This window comes from Epinephelus fuscoguttatus, linkage group LG4 (assembly GCF_011397635.1).
Source record: "Epinephelus fuscoguttatus linkage group LG4, E.fuscoguttatus.final_Chr_v1".
Lineage (NCBI taxonomy): Eukaryota > Metazoa > Chordata > Actinopteri > Perciformes > Serranidae > Epinephelus > Epinephelus fuscoguttatus.
This window is the reverse complement of record NC_064755.1, coordinates 7,205,384-7,227,223: the sequence shown is the minus strand read 5'-3', so window position 1 is coordinate 7,227,223 and position 21,840 is coordinate 7,205,384. Positions and strand designations below refer to the sequence as shown.

The window sequence follows — 21,840 nt, the reverse complement described above, 5'->3', positions numbered from 1 at the left end:
TCTGGGAAGTTCAGAAAATTACACTTAACATATTAAAATATCCTAAATCTAACACAATATCCAGTCTCATATCATGATATAGCTATAACATCAATATATTGCCCAGCTCTATGTGCAACTATTGTACAAGTTACATTTTTCACTATAATTTCACCAGGATTTTTGCTTTCTACCACAAAAACTGAAAGCAATAGCTCGTCTTCAACCTGTTTCTTTTGTCTTCACTACTAGCAATTTCAACCAATAATAACTATCATTATTATTATAACTTAATTTAAACAGGGAAGACCATTGAGAGCAAGTTCTCTTTTACAAGGACGCCATGATTACAGTACACAGAAAACAATAAAAGCACACTGAAGTTACAGTATACATCAACAACTTCCCAACAATAGAAGAATCCAAAGAAGACAAAGACATCAGCATAGGAAAGAACACCAATTCACAGAAAACACATGCATTCACACTGCTCTGTCAGTCACAAGGACTTTGAATTGATCAAAAGGGAAAATCTTAAGAAAGAAACTTAAGAAATTTATTGTTTTTTTGTTTTTTTTTATAAACACTGGTTGACTCGCTAAAAAAGGCCATAGACTCCTTTCCCATTGCCAGTAAACCAGACCTTTTTGGCCTGTCATGTTTGACGTCATGTACAGGCCCGAAAACATGAAGGTAAACAGTAGAACGCAGCATGGAGCCCTTTGTGGTTTGCTTCCTTTTATATATCTCTATATATCTCAGTCTCTCTTTCGGTGCAGACTAATTTGGATTGATGTTTGAGCGCTGCTTAGATGGAGACGGATGGTATTTTCTGGTGGCATGTTATTGCATTTCACTGGTAAAGGGGCTAATATTAGCGTTTGCCCAGGTGTGTTTTTTTTTTTTCAATCAATGCTGATCAATGCAGATGCATTTGACCAGTGTGTGAATGACGATAGTAACATTTACCATTACATTAAATAGCCAGATGTTAACGGGTGTCAGCAGGTTTTTTTTATGTGCAGTGGAAAGGGGGCTTCAGACTGCCAAAGGTTTATGCAAACATGTGTAGCTGTTGCAGTGTGTATCCTTACCTCAGTGTGTTGGTGGAAATGGCCACGATACCTTCAGGGCACTGCTCGGAGGCAAAGCCAGAGGCGTACTCCAGGGTCTCATATGACAGAGGGGTCAGATGGAAGCGAGACTGGTACGAGTAGCTGAGCCAGGAGCGACTGGACATTGCCAGCACCTGTCACGGAGAAGAGGTGCAGCCAATTCAGATTCATCACATGATTGTCCAACATTCAACATGACAAAAACTCATCAATGTTTTGGCTAATCAGCAGCAAAAAGAGTTTCAATTTCATACTTGTTTGACCGCAAACTGATGTATCATTTTGTAATAAGGTTGTAGTTATGTAGCCTTTTTTTGTGTGTATTGATTATATGTAAATGTTTAAGTCACATACAGCTTCCTGTCCCTGCATCCTGACTCTGAAGAGTTTGACAGGTCGTGAACCCAGGTAGCGTGTTCTGGTATCTGACAGGTCACCGGTCACTGGGTCCAGCACAGTCCTCAGCAGCACACCATTCTGAGGAAGGAGATCAAACACAAACACACAATTGACAATCTGTATCCTAACATATTGTCACATAAGCCCTCACTAATAATAAATGAACAATTGAAAAATAAATGTCAATAAACAATATTTTCTATGTCAATTAACATAAGTGCATGGTATTCCTCTAGACCTCTGCTCTGGATTGTGGGTAATTGTTTGCTTGAACTTCTGATTAGATATCACGGGCTTCTGCAAATATTCTTAGAACAATAACTGGGGATTCAGAATATTAACTTATTGAAAAGTGCAATATCCAGCCTTAATATTCTTGCTAGTTCTGGACTCAGACCTAAATTTCAATAGTCACATTAAGACAATTACTAAATCAGCCTACTACCACCTTAAAAACATAGCAAGAATAAAAGAATTTCTGTCTAAACCAGATACAGAAAAACTTGTTCATGCTTTCATTTTCAGCAGGCTGGACTATTGTAACGGTGTCTTCACAGGCCTGAGTAAAAAATCAATCAGACAACTGCAGCTCGTCCAGAACGCTGCTGCCAGAGTCCTCACCAACACCAAGAGAGTGGAGCACATTACACCAGTGCTTAAATCACTGCACTGGCTTCCTGTGTGTCAAAGGATAGACTTTAAAATCTTGTTACTTGTCTATAAAGCACTAAATGGTCTCGGGCCTAAATACATCTCTGATTTACTTGTACGTTATGAAGCACCCAGACCCCTCAGATCATCTGGAACAGGTTTACTCAGTGTTCCCAGGATCAAAACCAAACAAGGTGAAGCAGCCTTTAGTTTCTATGCTCCCCGCCTGTGGAACAAACTTCCAGAATATCTGAGGTTGGCTGAAACTGTCAGCTCATTTAAATCAGGGCTTAAAACATTACTATTTACTGCAGCTTAGCAGTGAACTAGATATGTAACTTATTGTTAGGATAATCTGTAGCTATTGTTTTTATATTTGTCTGCTGTTGCTTTTGCTTTATGTTTGCTTTTTAAATGCATTTTCTGCACTGTTTTTCTTGCTTTTAGCTTTTGTTTTTAATGATCTATTGTTCCTTTAATGTTTTATCTTAACATATTTCCCTTGTAAAGCACATTGAATTGCCTTGTGTATGAATGGTGCTATATAAATAAAATTGCCTTGCCTTGCTGGATGACCTTCATGACAGAGTTTTATTCAGAGTTTTCCTCTTGGATCACTAAGTACAAGATCCATCTGAGCCGATGCTAATGTAAATATGTTGTAAAGCCCCCTGAGGCAAACTGTGCTTTGTAATATTGAGCACTGTAAATAAAATGCACTGAATTAAAGGACTGTCTTATCTGTGCCTCTTCTGGTTGTGAATTAAAAACAACATTTACCTGAAGCCCTATGTTGAGGTAGAGGAAGCCGATGGTTCCCTTTTCTCCAAGTTCATCCTGTTTCTCGACCCCTCCCATCTCAACAATACACAGACTCTCTGGCTGGGCGGGCAGAGCCTGCATACTCAGCGGCTGCAGGCAGTCCTGAACACCACAGAGACGCAAAGGGTTAAACTCTTTCAACACACAAAGGGTGCCAACATTCAGTGTTAACACATAAATATGTAGAAGGGATGTACTGGGTGACAAAACTCATAATAATTTGGTTTGATAGGACAGTAGTGTCACACGGTTCAGTACGTTTTTGATACAGCACAAATACAAATGCAAGAGAAACTTCCTTGATTCTCAAAATGTTTCATTTTTTAAAACTAAAATCGGAAAATATGACCTTTTTAACTTAAAAAAAAAAGGTAGAGCTATAACTGAATGACATTTTCTTGGGTGTCTCTTTAGCAGCTTATAATACAAAAACAGCTCCTTGTAAAATACAAAATGTAATAGTATAGTTATAAATTCATACATACAAAAGAAACAATTCTGTTTCTGAATGAAAGAGAAATGTACTTTTTTTTTTTCTAAATTTATACACACCACACACTGCGTTCACACTCAGAGGAAAGAAAACCGTTTTGCTGACACTAAAAACATTACAAATTGATAGTACCCAATAAGGGAACTGAAACAATCTGGCCGATAGGCAGAATTGATAAAGGCCTTGGTATCAATGAAATCTTATCAATTATGTTATTGGCAGCATGCACGGGCGCAGCTGCTTTTGGCTCTCTATGCACCAAGCGGAGTTGCATGTCCAATTTCGTTGTTTGCTCTGCCACAATGACAATAAAGTCTTCTATTCTATTCTAACTTATCGAGGCAAGCAAAAATGATCGAAGTCATGTGCACATATATACACGTAGAATACAATATTGCCAGTTTTGTTTACATGCACATTTGTTTACATAACAATGTCACCAACATTTTGGCCAACATGATCCCAGAATAAACAGCAGGGATTTCCCAACCATTATAAGACTTGGAAACAGTGCCTAAGTGTGTTTTTGCTGCTTGTATTACTATGCTTATGCATTATCATTGTATCAGTGCAATATATATATTGTCCAACAGAAGAAGTCTCAGGATCATGACAGCCCTAAGCGTGCACCACATTCTCACTGAAATATTAAGCTGCACCTCACAAGTCATACTTGTTTTAATACTTAAAAGTGTACCATATATTTTGAAAATAAGTCTGTTTTATCATTCAATTAATTCTGTAATTTTACACTTGAATGGACAAATAAAAACCTTTTCTTCTTCGGAATATTCATCAGTCTTAGCCTCCAAAAACTCTCACTAACACAGAGTGCTACTTAACTAAGAAAGGTAAATGAGTAATACTGAGCACGGAGTATCCTGTTTAGACTGTGGGCTATTAGCAACATGTGTGGCTGGCTGCTCAGCTCTTTCAGCTTTGTGTGTCAGGAGTTTAGGTAACAGTTTAATCGTTTCTTGGGTTGAAAGGTCAGACTGGTCAACTATTATTATTATTTTGTCTGTGTCTGACCCTGAAGCAAGTCTCTCTAATGAACCTAAAAGCAATCACTTAAAGGGCAAAGGCTGCTTCACTGGTCACCATTAGGAGCAGGGAGAGTCAAAGTCAAAGTGCCTGTTGAGCCAAGCGTTTCCCTGGAGCATGGTGTCACTGTTATTTTAACCAGCATGGATACCACTTGCTACTGACCTGGGAAAAAACTAAGCAAGCAGTTTGGGCTGTGGGGGATTCACACTGAAGAAGACTTTCTGTCGAAACGTCTGTGTTTCTGGTACTGCCACCCAAGTTGGTTTATTAAATTTACCAAAAGGACATTTGTGAGTGCTGACATTTTCCCCTTTTTTGTTGTTTTTGGCCGTGCACCTTTCCAGGGGATTTATTTTGAGAATGCTTGCTTCTTTCCTATGTGATTTTGAACAAATTATTTCAAACAAGAGGCTGGTGTGTTATAACACCTGGGAAAGCTGTGGTTCAGGAGGCAGAGCGGGGCGTCAACTAATCGGAAGATCAGCGGGTTGGTCCCCGGCTCCTCCAGTCTGCATGTCAAAATATCTTTAATCAAGATACTTAGCCCCCAACTGCTCCCGATGGCTGTTCCATCTGTGTGTGAGTGTGCAGGTGGCACGTTGTATGGTAGCCTCAGCCACCAGTGTATGAATGTGTGTGTCAATGAGTGAATGTGACTCGTAGTGTAAAAAGCCCTTTGAGTGGCCGGATGACTTATAAAAGGCATTTATCATTTCCATCATCACTTATTCTAATGCAGGGCAAAAATGATTTACTACTTCACTCAACTGACAACAATTGATTCTTTTACACCTTAGACTGGATTAGCATCACAGAACATTTCATTTTAATGTGTCAGGGTGCGTTTTTGTTCATACCGAAGGGTCCAGGGAGATGATTCGGACAGTGTTGTCAACAAGTCCCACGGCCAGGAATCGCGAACGTTGTTCACCAGGTGGAACGTTGGCCAAGCTCATACAAACCACATCTGCAGACATCTCCTTCCGCTCGGTGTACTCATTCAGCTGGCCCGACTGGAGAGAGGAAAAACAAGGAGAGAAAGAGAGAAAACAGTATTACTACACAGATTCTCAGTCATTTCAGTTCTTTCCTGTGTTTAATATGGTAGCAGTGACTGACTTAGTTTTAGTTTTCAATGTCTGTTTCAGTCACATTTGAGTAAATACAAAGTAGGTGCAGCTCATGGTGTTTGATTTTTACAGAGAATGTCAGAGTATGGTTATAGTAGCAAGTTTTGAGTGAGTCACTACATGTGACAATGACAGTGTCAGTAACATTCTGTTAACTGGTGTCAAAAAAATGAAATGCATTAGCATTTTGTAAAAAAATGTTGAGCTAAAAAATGAAAATGAACTGATCTGAAACTTTGGTTTGAGGCCTGCTGTGATAGGTGTGCCCTTTAAATCCTTCTGACATTCCTTTGAAATCTGTGACTTTTTGAATATGGGGTTGAAGTAGCACGAGATATGAAATGCTGGAAAAAAACCCATTTATTTTCTTACCGGGTCCATCTCAAAGTAGACCAGCTCTCCTCCAGTGAGTGCGATAACAACCTGTCGCTGGTTCACAGCACAGCGGACAATGGTCTTTTTACCGGGAGTCTTCCACTCATTCACACGCTTGTCTGCTCGGATGTGGCGAATACCATCTGGGTACACCTGTATGAATAACAGGGAACGAGAAGAGGAAATAAGATGGAAAGAAAGTAAGTGGTGGGTTGGCTTCATTGTTGATATTTTCCACTGTTCAGTATCACAACAGGTACAAATGAGGATGATTACACAGACCTGCACCAGGGCGTCTTCACCGAGCAGGGAGCAGGAGAGAGTGGGTGTTGTTCCCAGAAATCCAGAGTCTGTCACTTCCTCTACAGTCTCACCGATGGACAGAACCAGAGTAGCGTTCACGAAAGACACTATGATGTAGGCATCAAACTCATCTGATGGAAAAAGGAAATAAAGACAAAGAGGTAATGATTAAAAAAATCATGCTGATGGAGCTGTGCTGAGGCTAAATATGATGAATAAATGCCAGGAAAGATCTGGAAACTGCAAAGACAAACACATGGGAAAGAAACAGTCACACATCTGAGTGATCTGAGAGGTAATTAGCACTGGCCATTAAAAGAATATCACATTTATAAAGACTTGTAATACACACCGATGATCAATGCAAAATGAAACATGAATAAATATCATTAACTTTCCCGTGTCCAAAGAATGGATATTCCATCGTATCGTAAAGAAGCTTGTGATTTACACCCCTAGTAACATTTGTGTTCTAAAAATGCATTCAAAATGTTTCCCACAGGCAGATGAGATCTTACACATCTGCTTAACACCTTGCACTTACTGTACTCTCCTATTTATAAAGGTGATTGCTCTGTAGCTAATGGTTGGTGCTCATTTTGAGCAGGTAAAATGCTTCTTCAGTAGGGCTTTGGGACATTCACACAGCCAATAGTCAAGTTGGAAAAAAGGTGTCTGTAATCGTAAACTTATTACCGTCCACATGTCTGCGTACTGTCCACACAGCGTTGGGGTTACCGGGCAGCTCAGACACAGCCATCTCTGATACCTGATAGAGAAGGATAGGGAGGGAACAAGAGGATTTAAAGTTCAAGACCACATGATATATCATGATATTGTAAGGGCTTGATCCACTTGCTTCACTACACAGAAAATATATATGAATTACATATCATCTAGTTTTTCACAAAATACACTTGACTGTACATGTTCCACCCACATAGAGATTATGGGGCCATTTACAGCTGAACAATAATAATTGCACATTTACGGTCTCACAACATTTGCAGCGTGTTTGCATACCATTGATATGTACTGAGCACAGGACACATGTAATTGGAGAAACACACCATCTCTGAAAGCCCTGCTGCAGAGCTTTGTGTGTTTCCTCACAGGTGGGATGTTGTCAGATACAAAGCCAGAAATGGCTGCCAACCAGCAAGCAGCATACAACCAGTGATTGTTTGATGATACATTTGTAAGCAGCAAGTGACAAAAGCTGACATGTTGAGGGTGGATGATATAAAAACACCAGATTTTGTTTGAGCTAAAATCAGAGCATTTGACAGACTCTTCAGCTTTTATTCAGAGAAGAGACATGAACAAACTCATCACTTTTCAGTCAGCAGTGTGCATACATCTGTCCTTGCCTGCATGCATGTTACATGTTGTGTTGTTAAGTCTGCGTCTGTATACCTCAAGTCCATGTCTAAGGACCCTCAGAGTAGACCGGGGTCCTCGTCCACAGGCGACGTACAACTGTGGTGTATCTTCATTGGCCAAATCAGCAATCTGTCGGGTAGGGAGCACACAGTGAGCCACAGACAAAAGGCGCTGTTCAAATCTATTCAAATAAGACATTTTATTACAGCAATACAGCCCCCAGGTATATGTGAGGCCCAGGTGTATAACAAGTGCCAGCAAAGACACACTCACACCCACTGACCTGGCAGGACATGATGGGTGACAAGTTCTCCTGTTCATCCACCAGCACCAGGTTCTTGAGAGGGCGGGGTTGAAAGAAGAAGGTGTCTCCCTCCTCCAGTGGCATCGCAGAGGAGAACTCAGGCTCTTCATCATCATCACCCAAGTGGGCAATCTGGTAAAGGTAACTGAGGAAACAAGCGAAGGGGTTTTGAGAGAAAAAACAGAGCAAGAGATATAAAGCAAAAGTTAAACAGACAGGAATTCTGGGCCAAGCTTTGAGGATATTTTCCTGGGTACAGCCAAAAGCCTTCTGCACAGAGTACCCATGGGTGCAGATCTGATGACAAGTTTGGGGGGGACACAATCAGTTGTGATTTCTTTTTTAATTGCATGCGTGCAAATCATGCCCACAGAGCGCTTGAGATTGCCAGCATATTTTACGATTTCATAGAGGCTCATCACCATCACCAAGTCATTCAAAAAGCACTACAAAGAGAATCATATGCTTACCTTTACTGTTTATTTCTCTTAAACAGCCAGTAGTACATGGAACCAGCCATCACCGTCCTTTTCACTGCTTTGTTGTTAGTTAATGCTACTTCTAGTTTCAGGGTCTCAGGCATGTTATGTCTACTCACGTTCTCATCTCTCGCCTCTCACGGATTCCCATTTCTCCTTATCATCTTCCCTTTCTCCCAGTATATAGGACTACTGTATACATTTGTTCAATTTCAGTCATTTAAGCTATTTAGAATTGCGGGGGACAATTTGTGTTTTTCAGAATTTGGGGGGGACATGTCTCCCACCCGGGATCTGCACCCATGGGAGTACCCCGCATGTAAAGTCAAGGTAATGTGTGCTTTACATCAGGATGATTTAATTGAAAATTGACTGATTTAAATGAAAGTTAACTGATGTAGGACCGCCTAACTTCTTTATCAGGGGCATTATAAGGTTGCTGGTTATAGAATAGCATTATGTGCTTTCTCTGTTTTGCTAGCAAGCCTAGTACTAGCATTGTGTGTGAAATTAAATTTTGACAATCTAAACAACTATTAATTCATAATGACTTTGAGACCAGGAGGGAGCAGCACTCAGTGTGCTCCGGGCATAAATGCACAACAAACTTTTAATCAATTCTTTCCCTGTGCATCAGATATAATTTTCTCACAAAGCAATTATCCCCGCATTTTTTCTGGTGACACAGAATGTGATTTTGTCCTGGGGAACAGCTGATTTAACCCTAATTGCATCCCTAATTGAAAGCTATATTCCATTAAAAGGTAATTCAAATTAATATGAAGAGGGGAGAAGAGGAATTGAAGTTGAAAAAATGACTTACTGGTTTCCAAACTCTGAAGACACAAACAAGAAACCAGTCTTCAGGACACACATGGCTGTTGCCACAGGGATTGTGTCAAAGTATTTCAGCCTGATTTCTGTGACCTAAGAAAAAAAACAGACCCCTTTAAAACACACACCTTAGTGCCAAACATTTACCTGATGAATAAATCCACAGATAACCACTTAATGACTACTTGTAACTACGTGATTGTTGTTGGTTTTCTGCTTTACATTACAGATGGGGGGTATGCAGCACCTGTTGAAAACAGATTTGGCTTCACAGTTTGTTTTATTGTAAAATTGATTTATAATTGTCATGTCGCATGAAGAAGTGAAAAAGACAACACTACAGAGGCAGGACCCTCTATCCATCCTTCAAATGTGCTCACCATTTCTTCATCTGTTTCCAGGGTAACCTTAAAGATGTCTCCCTGCTCTGTCTGGGCCAGGAAGAAGAACATGGACTTTGTCTTGTGGGTGGCTGAGCAAACAAATATCATGCCGCGCTCCGGGTCATCTAGGTCATTCTGCAGGAAGAGACAGATGAGGAAAGGAGGAGGGAAGGGGAGCAGATTATAAATAAATGTGCATGCAGAGACAAAACGTGACCTGACACAGATGCATAGAAAAATAATTAAAGTGGGTGTAGTGACTTGAATTATAGCACAGCTTCCAAATATACATAAATAAACATCCTTCCATTTGAAATATTAGTACTGGATTACAACATCACAAGTCATGAATTATAGCTGAAATCCTAACAGTCAACATTTTCATGCTATGTTCGTAGGAAGCTGTCGTAAAGATACTCAGAGAGTCCACATGGTAAAAGTGCCTTACAGTTGACTGTGTAGCAAAGATACAGCTCTGTTTTTCATGACATATTTCTGTATTTAGGACTCACCCTGCGTCGTGGGATGGGACAGCGAATGTCGGGCTGGTCTCCAAAATTCTTGTAAGTGATGTAGTTTTCAGAGCAGATCAGAACTCCACTGGGCCCGTCTGAACCACCAGGAACTAGACAGAGAGGAGCGTTCAGTGGAATGAGTTTCTTTTCAAAATGATGATGACTACAGTGAAAACAGCTGGAATCCAAAAGCAGGATGGGCTCTGTTTTCCAATCTAAAGTTTCCCTTTACTACTTTGCCTCACTCTTAAATGTGAGTTACTGCGTTGGTCAACTCGTGCTGAGATCAGAGGTGTAAAATCTTTCTCCAGTGTTAGTCAGAGAAGAGACATAACAAACTCATCACACCAACAACACTTAAATGTAGGTACTTATAATAATTTGTAAACCAACAATGTACATTATCTAACAGCAATGCCTGTATACTGGTTCTTAGGAAAACAAATCAAATTCTGCGAATTGCGTTAGCATCATGCTGAACGAGGTGGATTATTTTAAATGCTGTCCATCGAGCAGGACCTCATCCAAACATCATCAGACTTAAATGACATGGTGATTAACCTGTTTGCATCCCAGAAAGGCCCTCGATGTGAGCTTCTCTTCAAATAAGGTAGGCCCAAGCCCTAACCTCTTATTAAAGGAGCATTACTCCTTTCCTTTACCTTTCCTATCTGTGCGTACAGCCGAAAATAGTCTGTGTGTGTGTGTGTGTGTGTGTGTGTGTGTGTGTGTGTGTGTGTGTGTGAGCCAGCAAGCCAGTGAGAGCGAGAGAGAGACAGAGAGCGCTTTTGGCATCAGAACATTTTTGTAGTTAGCCTAACTCTCTAGTTTTGTTGTAGTACATTGTTGCTGTAACCTGGTACTGTATCTCGATGTGATGTTACTGTTACTGCAGCTGAACTATTGATCAGTATAGGCCATAGGCCTAATGCTTAGCCCTCCCACCCAATTTTGCCACGAGCTGCTGCTGGTTCCTTGGTTTCCTTGGCACAAAAGGTGGAAAAAATTCCAAACTCAAAAATAAAACACTGGCATCCGCTATCGGTCAAATTGTTATTTTAAACATCAATATTGATACTGGCCCAGAATTTCACAATCGGTCTATCCCTACTAAAACCTTGCAGACTCTAAATGTTTCAAAGTTTCTTTTCCACTGTCTCCTCTTAAGTGTGTTTTGACACACCTGCCTGGCTCCATTTTTTAACAGTCTCCAACCATGACTGTCAGCTGGGTGTATGCTTTCCTTCCTGACAACTATTGTAGCAACTGATTACTGGAGTGTGCAACCTCATGTGCACAAATGCTTACCGGTGATGAGGAAATTTCCATGCTCTTCTAATGCTTCACTGTACTTGCGCACCACGTGATTCAAGCCGAGATCCAGCTCGTAAAAGGTGAGCGTTTGCTGCGTGTTGGCGGCAGCCTCTCCTGTCGGGTCATTGTCAGCTTCCTATAAAGAGCAAATATCAGCAAAAAGGATCAGAGGTTTTCAAAATGAGTCCTATGTTAGACGCAGTATAGCCCCACTCCCAGACACTATGTGAGTGGTGGTGGCGGCTTGTAACATTAAATAACAAAAGAGTAAAAATGTTTTTTGAAAAAAGCATCAGGGTGGGCAACAATGTTTCTTACCAATGGTGCTTGAAAATCAAATGTATGTGCTGAGATCAGAGGTGTTAAATCTTTCTCCAGTGATTGTCAGAGAAGAGACATGACAAACTCATCACATCAACAACACCAGACAGTTTGCATTATCCAACACATTCTCATTCAGACGTAGTAAAATCCACTTGGTCATGGATTTCTATGTCATGCACAGATGCGGTATGTTACACCATCAGGCGGTGTCCATTTATAACACCACAGGACAACATTGTAATTTAAGAAGCTGGAAAGTCTGGGCAGGTCCCACAACACCAGACTTTCACCCAGGAGCCTGGTGTTTGCTTCCTGTATGAATGTAGAGCCAAACCATGGCGGTTTTTTTCTTACCACGTGCTTTTGTTTGCCTAAAGCTAGCCACGTGCGTTTGTGACACAGGGAAATAAACGTTAATATTCTGTGTTGTATCTAAGTAAGTTTATTTTGAAAAAGACTGTATGTATCTAACAAACAGAAACTGTACATTTCCTGGGAAAATAAACGTGTCATCAACAACAGACACACCCAAGATACCTTACCTCATAGTCCATCTCCAGACAGGCAAACATGGGATTTTCAAAACCGACATCGACTCCCACTACATGGTAGACCAGTGTGTTTGCTTTATGGGCTTCCAGTGGAGAGGAGATGGTCAGTCTGGCAGCTGCATCTCTGTTCAGAATATAAACCAGCTTCTGCTTCTCTATAGCTCCTAAACAGGAAAGAGACAAGGCATCCCAAACGCTTAACTTAATGTTTTATTGAACTGCACTAATAAATCCTTTCTAACATATGTATGTAAGAGGTGTTCGATAAAGGCTTACAGTATAATACTGACACATTTTACTATGTTGTAGAGGTATACTAACCTCATCTGTCTGTGTAACATGACCTCAAGCACATACTGTAATTTAGCTTGTTTGGTTCAACCATTAGATTTATACAAACATTTTTAACTCTTGGATATTAGTTCGTACCTATCATAACAGCTCTGCCTTTTGGGTCGACAGCCAGGAACTGTCCAGGGACGATGCGCCGGCAGCCGCTCTTCCCAAATGTTTCCTGATGGATCTTCTCAAACTGGTTTTTCGATGGGTGATATTCCAGGATGACAATACGACCGCTGTCACTCCCAACAACAATATAGTCTACAAACACAAGAACGTAGATAAATATAAAAAACAAAGGTAGTAAATACACTTTTTCCCCCTTACACTTTATCAATTTTTAAATCATTGAGGTAATAAAATTCTGGTTGAAGAGGGAAACCCTTTCCCTTCCACAGAGGAACGTCAAAACCAATGTATAACTCTGCACATATGGAAATCTATTTCATGAAAAAAAAAACACATTTAGAATGGTTTCTTTTATAATCCATGTTAGTAGTGCATGCACCCTTGGCTACGTACCTTTGGTTCCTCCAGTTAGTCTGAAGGCCATCAGGGATCTAACGATGCCAAACACCTCCACTGTGAGCAAAGTGTGCACCTTTCCTGTGTTGGCGTCTGGCCGCAATAATTCCAAGATCTTCCCCCTGGAAACAACAATCTCCTGCATCTTGGTTCCTACAATGACAAAAACATCTCTTTTCAGCATTCAGCATTTGTTACATTTCAGCTATCAACTGCAGAGAAACATTCAGAGGTGTTGCATTCTCTCAGAGAAAATGCATGGGGAAAATGACACGTTGAAAACTCACCACCAGCACTTAACAAGTAATGCTTGAGCATTTGATAAATAGATCCCAACACAGAAACACAAAAGTATGCATTTTAAAAGACAAAAATGTCAACAGACAGAAGAAGATTAATTACAACTCTTTACGAGGCAACTTCTTTCATACACACATCAGGAGCAAACTGGGGCTTGGTGTTTTCTTAAGGACACACTGCCATGTGGAAAAGAGAAGCCGGGTATTGTTACACCAGCCCTAAAATTAATGAGAATCTGCCTCTAACAACTGAGTTACAGCTGCTATACAAACTTCTCTGACCATCGAGCGGTAGTCTTCCTGCTGTAGCTTTTAATAAATTTGACAACAGAGGTGGAAAATGTTAACACAGCCACACAGGAGAAGAAGGCGGGCAGTAGTCTCACCTGAGAAGTTTCCATGGATGGCATGAGTGATGCCCGTGGCACGCTGAAGGGTGATGTTGTACAGAAACATGGCTCCTTTTCTCTGGCTTCCCCACAAGGTTCTTCAGGGGCTGCAGACAGAGCACTTAGCTCGGCCTAAAACTGTGGGACACAGAGGGAAACAAAGAGCGATGTTTAAGTGTGAACATTAGTATCTGTGTTTATGCTAAGACCAGTTTATTTACAATGACCAGTCTTTCATATGTGTCGTTGTTTTGGTGTGTTGGCTGTTTCAGAGTAACGTATTCAAACTGAACTGAGCTGCACTGTTGAGGAAGTAGCACTGTGGTAAAATGAGTTACCTTCCAGAGACGAAATAATCTCCTGGCAGTGTAACCATTTAGAGTTAGCAGAGGGTTAGCATGCTTGTTGGACACACAGACTGAATTTGTGGCGTTTAGTTACATGTCGTTACCCGGAGAGCAATGCTAATGTTAGCTTAGCAAGCAGAAGACGAACTTCACGCTTAGCAAGTCTAAATAACTATCAAGTAGGTTTGTTTGCAAAGTTAGCTCTTTTGTTATAAAACCATAGAAGCACAAAGCTACCTATCTTTAGCCTTAATAATTCAGCTTGGCCACAACAGTGCACACAGTGAGCCTACACCGCTGACTTATCAACTTGAATTCAGCGGACTGAGTTCCCATTCATACAAAGCGCCACTTTTGCCTGCCGCTATCCCCCATTTTTCATGCTATATTACTTCAGACGGTGCGCACTTCACATGCATATCACGTCCATTTGATTACTAACAAGCTATATATTTGTACAATAAAATATTTACCGGCGTCTCAGTTAGGATGATTCTGATTTCAGATGGATAAAGTTTCATATAAACTAAATAGTCTCCATGAAACTGTGGGAAGCCGACGATGAGCCGCCGTTAGTGGGTCCTTCATCAGCCAAAACGACGTCACGTGAGGTGTCCCACACAGTGCCTGACAGAAACCTGACACATGCGGTAGTAGCGCTGAATCTCCAGCAGATGCCAACAAAGACCTTAATAACGGACCTAAATATAATGAAACACGCAGACAGGGTGGACGGTATGTTCAGTGTTGTACAGTTACAGTCATTGTTTAGATATCTTGCCCCCCCATTTTTTATGCACTTCATCCATGCGCAATAAGTGATCTTGTGATGGATATTATTTCTTTCATTCATTCATTAACATTACGCTGCTTAACTCTAAAAACAAAGCCCACCGACTGACTAATATGGCAGCAAAATGAATAGCCTACATACACTCTGTCCAGACTAAGAAAAAAGCATTGCTTTGTCATTTCCTTGGGGCAATAATAACAAAAATGTATTTATTTATTTACGTTTTAACAGATGTGACAGTTTTTTTTTAAAATATAAGCCTCTATCAAACAATTGTGTAGTCACTTCATGGTATTTGCAAAACAAAGAAAAAAATATACCAACATATATCAATCTGTTACCATGGAATAAGTAGTATTACCAGTGCTAATACTATTTTCCACTTTTTAAATCTCGATATTTAGCATTACAGTACATTGAAAACATCTCAGAAATGGTCAAAAATCATACTGATATAATTTTTTTCCCCATCAAATATATATTAGAATAACATTGGATACATGGTATTAACAACAGTGAATATGCATCCTGTTTCATTTTAGAAAAATTGTAAAAAAAAAAATAAAAAAAAAAATCTTAGCATCACTACTTTTACCATAAAAGGACAGTTCAACTGGTTGAGCAGGCTTTAGATACTAAAAAAGAACACACTTACAAAATTATTTCATCATATGTATGTTGGATGACATTTAATGTATCATTTAACAACATCGAATGATCAAAAGTGATGTTATTCATGGTATATAGTCAATTTCAATAAATATTAGCTCAATGCTAATGCTGTCGGCTAAAGTCCGACAGGTCCACCAGTGACGCTATCTGAACAAACTCATGTCATGCAGCCTAGCACAAGTAAAGAAGATAAGGAAGAAGAAGGAGAAAAAGAAGGGAAAATAAGAAACTTTTTTTTTGTAAAATCCCACTCATTGATAATTATGTACACAGTAAATACAATTACATCTATCACAAAATTACATCTACACAATAGGCTACAGTATTTACAGTAGCAGGGTAAGCATCACTATAGATTTATGGAAATGTTGGGACAAGAAGTTACAGGACATTTGTTTTTGTCTGATAGTGTGGATTTTCCTTATTCATCTAATGACATGAAAAGAAACTTAAGATAAAAGTTAAGTGTTTAAGGCTTGAATACATTTGTGCATTGTTTTTCTTAAGTTGTATTTGAACAACATACTGTGGGAGCTTAAATGCATCGAGTCAGTGGTCAGATGTAATTTACACCAGAAGTGTGTGTGTACCTGTGTGTGTGTGTGTGTGTGTGTGTGTGTGTGTGTGTGTGTGTGTGTGTGTGCGTGTGCGTGTGTGTGTGTCTGTCTGTGCAGCAGCAGCATTTTTTCCCATCTTGACTATCAGGTGTCCTCAGGGTGGTGTGGTGGACATGATGGTGCAAAACCACAGCTGACACTGATGTCTGGAAATAAGCACAGTCACTGCGCATGCTGTCTCTGTCTGGCCCTCTCTCTCTCTCTCTCTCTCTCTCTCTCTCTCTCTCACACACACACACACACACACACACACACACACACACACACACATACACACACGAAAGAGACCATTAGTAGTCAGGTGGACTATGGAAACACTTCTTTGACTTTTCCCTGCCATGCTGGCCTCACTTATGTTTGGACTGGACACACTCTAAGAACACTACCAGTCTTTCTGACAATACATAATATCAGCCCAGATGGATTCACAGCTCCTTGGTCCATTTAATGTGCTGAGTGAACCAGAAAATGACAACTGAGCCAATTGTTTTTAGCAGTCTGGTGAGTGGTGGTGCCATCACACTGAAAAATCACCTCAGCAGTGCCATGTTGAACTTGGTTTCTTATTTAGGAACTAATTTAAGTGCCAGTGTATAATGAATATTTATGATTTAATCATAGGGAAGTAGTCGGCCATATGTGACATATGAAGAAAGAGTAGCCAACCTTATTCCTCACTCTCATTCTGGATATTGATTTCTTCTCAGTTTAATGTTTGGAGCAGAGCATGGACATTATTTTTTACTCATTCTTCAGTGTGATCTGTGGGTGAAAATGTCTTTGTATTATATTTCAAGAGGATATTGACTTCTCAGTCAGTCCCTGAAAATGTAGTAACCTTCAGTGTGTGTAAAAACTACAAATTCCAAAATGCTTTGCATGCATCAGGAATTTGGGGGGGGGGGGGACTCTGTTCTGAAAATATGAGAAAAAGAGCATGAAGTGAGTAAAAGTGGGTTCATATTCTCATGATTGATTTGGATGAGGGAGCCATGTCAGCCACATGGGTGCAACCAATAATTAGTGCATCTATTACAGTGTGTGGATATGATAGGACAACAGTGAATATGAATGATTTATAATCAATACTCAAATATTTAAAGGTAAGTTTTGAGCCTTTTTGTGCAGCTGTGGTGTCAGAGCTCTGTTATTGTGGTAGTTTTGCTCTTCTGAATATCTTCTTTGTGGGATTCATTCAACTGTCAGCATAAAGCTGGGGAGTTCACTTGATTAAGAGGCTGCCTGTGAGTTTGTTTTCAAAGTAAAAGCGGCAACATTGTGCTAATGGGTACTGGCAACATCAGAATATATTTACTAAATGTGAACAGATCCCCTCAACATCTTTCTATCTTACTATATTTTGGTCTGTTTAATATCAGAATTGCATTTTTCCCCCTCTTGTACTCAAAATTTTAGCCTATTTATAGGCTAAACAACTGGTTCTAATAAAGTCTAATAAAGATTAGATTAGTTTGATTTTAGTTAAGATAGCAAATAGTTTTTAGTGATTACGATCCGAAATGTTTAGACTAAGGCTCAGAGATAATGAGGATTGTTGGAAATGTCAAGGATCCAAAGAAACATTTATGCATATCCATGAATGTATTTATGATTTTTGAAGTTATAATTTTGATTTCATTCCTAAACTGTATATATTAAGTGAACCACTTATTTTAGGGGACTGTAGGGCTTCAGAGATGATCCATTTTTGCATTCTGGTGGGGAAACAGGTTTTTGTCAAGGGGCTGGAACTTATGTGTTGCTACAACGAAATAGAATGTAGGACAAAAAGGACAATGTATAGGCTAAATAACTTCACTAGTAAATATGTATATGTAGGAATATATATGTATATGTATGTATGTATCCCTGGTTCAGGCTGGGCAACCAGCAGTAAACAGTGAGCTGGAACAGCGTCCACCGAGCAGCACGGACGTATGGACTAGAAGTCCTCAAGTCCTGAGGGACAAACCATCCAAAGTGCTTGAGAACAACAGGATCCTGTGATCCCGCGGGACTTTACGTTTCAGACTGACAAGCAGCTGCAAGTAAACCAACCAGACGTAGTGGTTCTTGACAAGGAAGAAGGAGCATAAAACGACTGAGTAACAGGGGCTGAAAGGACAACTGGAACAGATGTGGAAGGTGAGGTCTAAAGTGGTCCCAGTGGCAATTTGAGCATTAGGGGCTGTGACCCCCAAACTGGGAGAGTGGCTCCAGCAGATTCCAGGAACAACATCTGAAGCCCAGTCCAGAAGTGTGAAGTCCTAGGAACAGCTAAGATACTGCGCAGAACCCTATGTATGCATGAATCTCTATTTAATGTATTTATTAATTTCTGTATTTATGCATTTAGTATATATACTAAATATGTATATATACTAAATATACTTATTCATTTAGTGTGTGTGTGTGTGTGTGTGTGTGTGTGTGTGTGTGTGTGTGATTTGCACTTGATTTAAACAACACAATTTGATAAAAAAAAAAAAAAGGTAAAAGAGACAATAAAAAATTAAACAGTAAAAAAAAAGTTACTCCGCATGCATTAGTCTACATGGTTTGAAAGTATTTTATTAATTTAATTTTGACTTAATTTTAACTTGATATACATACAATGTTCTACTTGCCGTATGTTATATTTTCTTTGCGGCAATACATCAGTTCATAGCACGTATGTGCTTCAATAGCCTGAAGCAGTGTATATATTTGCATGCGCATCTCTATTACACACACACACACACACACACACACACACACACACACACACACACACTTTATATATATATTAATATAAATAAATAAAAAATGATATACCATATGCATTCTCTTAGTGACACGGTTTTATGATTAAAACACACGCAGTAATATTTTAATTGTGAAAAGGGAAAACAGGAAGTTGTAGATTTATGCTAGTTAGCATGACAGCGGTGGCCACGGGGTTTACGAGGACCGTCCCTCCCAGGAAGACACCAACCGACACCGCCTCCTGCTCCTCCTGCCTGGTCGCTGAGGGCCGTCCTGGACCACAGTCCACGGTCTTCTTCTAGCGTTGGACGCTGCCTCATTACTAATTACTATTCAGCGAGCGGGTTAGCAGGTGTTAGCCTCTCCAACATCTGTCTGTCGTTGCCTTTGCACAGCTAGGTTGTAACCGCTAGCATCTTTTTGTCTTCGTTATCCAAGGTCCATTTAAATTCCGTTGGTCGTTTGACTTTGCATCCTGAGAGAGTGGAGGAAAAGCAAACACATTCAGGTCCAGACAACGTGACTGCTTGCTGTGTACGACGAGCCGCTAGATGCTTGAAATAAGCAGCAGCAGCAAGAGCAGCGAGCACGGCTGAAAAGGACCCGGTGGCTGAACGCTGATTTGGGACTTCACCCAGAAATACAACCGGCACAGCAAGGTGAGCCTGTGGGAATATCATTTATGTGCAGCCAAATTGTCTCTACACAGGGTGCTTCAGTGGGAAACCAACACAGCTCGGTGAATCAGTGCATTGTGGTGTAATGATGAAGAGGCAGGCATCATTCTCCTCCTCCTGTGTGTGCTGCTGGTGTCGGAGGCCATCGGCTCTTTACATCTCCCTCTGCCCGGCTGGAGATGCATTGTAGTCCTTGACCTGCCTGACAGGGCTAAAAACCCTTTACCGTCCTATGGGCGTCAGTTGAGCAACACAAAGTATGAGCACTTTGACAAACTGTGGGCTCTCCTCTTACCCAAGCCTTATCCCACATTTAATCTTGCAGTTTTTATTATAATATCAGGGGGAAAAGTTGCTATAAAAATGTCTGACATCTACTTTGAAGTCAGATCTTGTTGAAAGAGTTCTCCAGGCAAATGAGCCCTCTGTATATTTTATAACCAACCTCTTAGTGAAGTATTTTCCTAGAAATGTAGTCAAAATGTAGTCTGCTTTATCATTTTGACATTTTGGTCCCAAATGACATTAAATGCAGCAACTTGGTGAGAGCTTGACATTTAAGCGTCCCTCCCTAGTTTCTTTCCCATTGTTTCTCCCTCCTCTTTCTCCCTCCCCTCTTCCCCATCTTTCCTCTCCTCTTTCCCCCATCTTCCTTTAGTTACCTTTCCTTCCCTTGCTGTGCTTTTTTTAACCTCTCCCCTCTCCTCCCTCCCTACCTCTCAACTCCATTCCCCTTCTCTTATCCCCTTCTTTGTACACTTGACACCCATTTGCCCTTCTCCCCACTTCTTTCTACTTCTTTCTCGCCTTTTGTCCTCTCGCCCCCCCTTCATTCATCTCTCTGTCGCTCTCTTTTCCCCTCCATCGATTTGCCTGGCAGTGTTGCTAAGAGACAACACCAGTCTGAGTGCCGTGAAGGATAGAGTAGATGGAGGGGCAGCTTCGTCTGCTCAGTAAAAGGTGAAGATTGTAAGGGGAGATTCTCTTCTCTTCTCTTCTCTTCTCTTCTCTTCTCTTCTCTTCTCTTCTCTTCTCAAATGGACATAAAATTAGTGGCTACCTAACATTTTAATGTCAAGCAGATGCAGATAAGACCAGTCAACCATCTTCCCATCTGCTTTGGTGGAGAACTATCTGTACTGTAGGAAAGGAAAGGGTGGAGAGATTGTGCTGAAACATGCATTTGCAAAATACATGGAGACAACTTTGCACAGGTATACAGAGAAAGGGATTCTGGGTAACTGTAGCTCACAAAGAAGTTGTTGCACACAAACTGAGAATCGCATGTTATGCCCATGTCTGCTCCTCCTGTACATCAAACAATGTTGGTTAGCAGTGCAGGGAAATTGTAACTAAAACAAACAAAAAAAAAACAGAGACTAAAAAAAACAGTTTGAGTCCGTGATCTTTTATAGTTAAATATGGCTGCAACTAATGACTTATTTAATCATCCATTGATCTGTCAGTTATTTCTAGGATTAAGTAATTGATTACTATGTAAAGTGGAAAAGTAGTGGAAAATGACCAACAGTAAAAATCCAAAGATATTCATTATCAAAATTATTGTTGATTGATTTTGTTATTGACTAATCAACTGTTTGACTAATAGTTTCAGCCCTGTAGCTACGCATACTTTACCATCGAAGATACTGCAGATAAAACAGAGGATGAAGGATGCAAGTCTCATGCACTTAGATACATTAACCGGTGATCCTCTCCCTTTAACACAGTGCGCCCTGAAATGTGATTACAGCTTCTCTGTGATCGTTCCCACCAGTTCATTGGTATCCACTGATATGGATTTAATTTCTTTGTAATAGGCTACAACATGCCAAAATCAAAGTTGATTTTATGCCTCCGTGTTGGTGCAAGCTGTGGCCAGAGGCATTATGTTTTTGGGTCGCCTGGCTGTCTAACACATTGCCTTAAAGGGATAGTGCACCCAAACATGAAAATTCACCCATTATCTACTCACCCTCATGCCGATGGAGGATCAGGTGAAGTTTTAGAGTCCTCACAACACTTGCGGAGATCCA

General features: G+C 40.4%; 2 protein-coding genes across 2 annotated transcripts in view; one reads left to right on the top strand and one right to left on the bottom strand.

Moving 5' to 3' along the window:
- sf3b3 (splicing factor 3b, subunit 3) overlaps positions 1-14,901 on the bottom strand; it is a 35,384-nt gene extending 20,483 nt beyond the window's left edge. The window contains exons 1-18 of the mRNA XM_049574720.1: positions 14,774-14,901; positions 13,951-14,091; positions 13,263-13,418; positions 12,831-13,001; positions 12,393-12,565; positions 11,521-11,662; positions 10,210-10,322; positions 9,695-9,832; positions 9,304-9,407; positions 7,981-8,146; positions 7,731-7,826; positions 7,011-7,083; positions 6,294-6,445; positions 6,009-6,164; positions 5,364-5,519; positions 2,925-3,068; positions 1,449-1,571; positions 1,074-1,228 (exon numbers count right to left, since the gene is read on the bottom strand). Coding sequence (XP_049430677.1) covers positions 1,074-1,228; positions 1,449-1,571; positions 2,925-3,068; positions 5,364-5,519; positions 6,009-6,164; positions 6,294-6,445; positions 7,011-7,083; positions 7,731-7,826; positions 7,981-8,146; positions 9,304-9,407; positions 9,695-9,832; positions 10,210-10,322; positions 11,521-11,662; positions 12,393-12,565; positions 12,831-13,001; positions 13,263-13,418; positions 13,951-14,020 — 2,288 coding nt within the window. The 5' untranslated portion in view covers positions 14,021-14,091; positions 14,774-14,901. The remainder of the gene's footprint in view (positions 1-1,073; positions 1,229-1,448; positions 1,572-2,924; positions 3,069-5,363; positions 5,520-6,008; positions 6,165-6,293; positions 6,446-7,010; positions 7,084-7,730; positions 7,827-7,980; positions 8,147-9,303; positions 9,408-9,694; positions 9,833-10,209; positions 10,323-11,520; positions 11,663-12,392; positions 12,566-12,830; positions 13,002-13,262; positions 13,419-13,950; positions 14,092-14,773) is intronic.
- Positions 14,902-19,300: 4,399 nt separating this feature from the next.
- st3gal2 (ST3 beta-galactoside alpha-2,3-sialyltransferase 2) overlaps positions 19,301-21,840 on the top strand; it is a 77,125-nt gene continuing 74,585 nt past the window's right edge. Inside the window, exon 1 of the mRNA XM_049573960.1 lies at positions 19,301-19,417. Coding sequence (XP_049429917.1) covers positions 19,301-19,417 — 117 coding nt within the window. The remainder of the gene's footprint in view (positions 19,418-21,840) is intronic.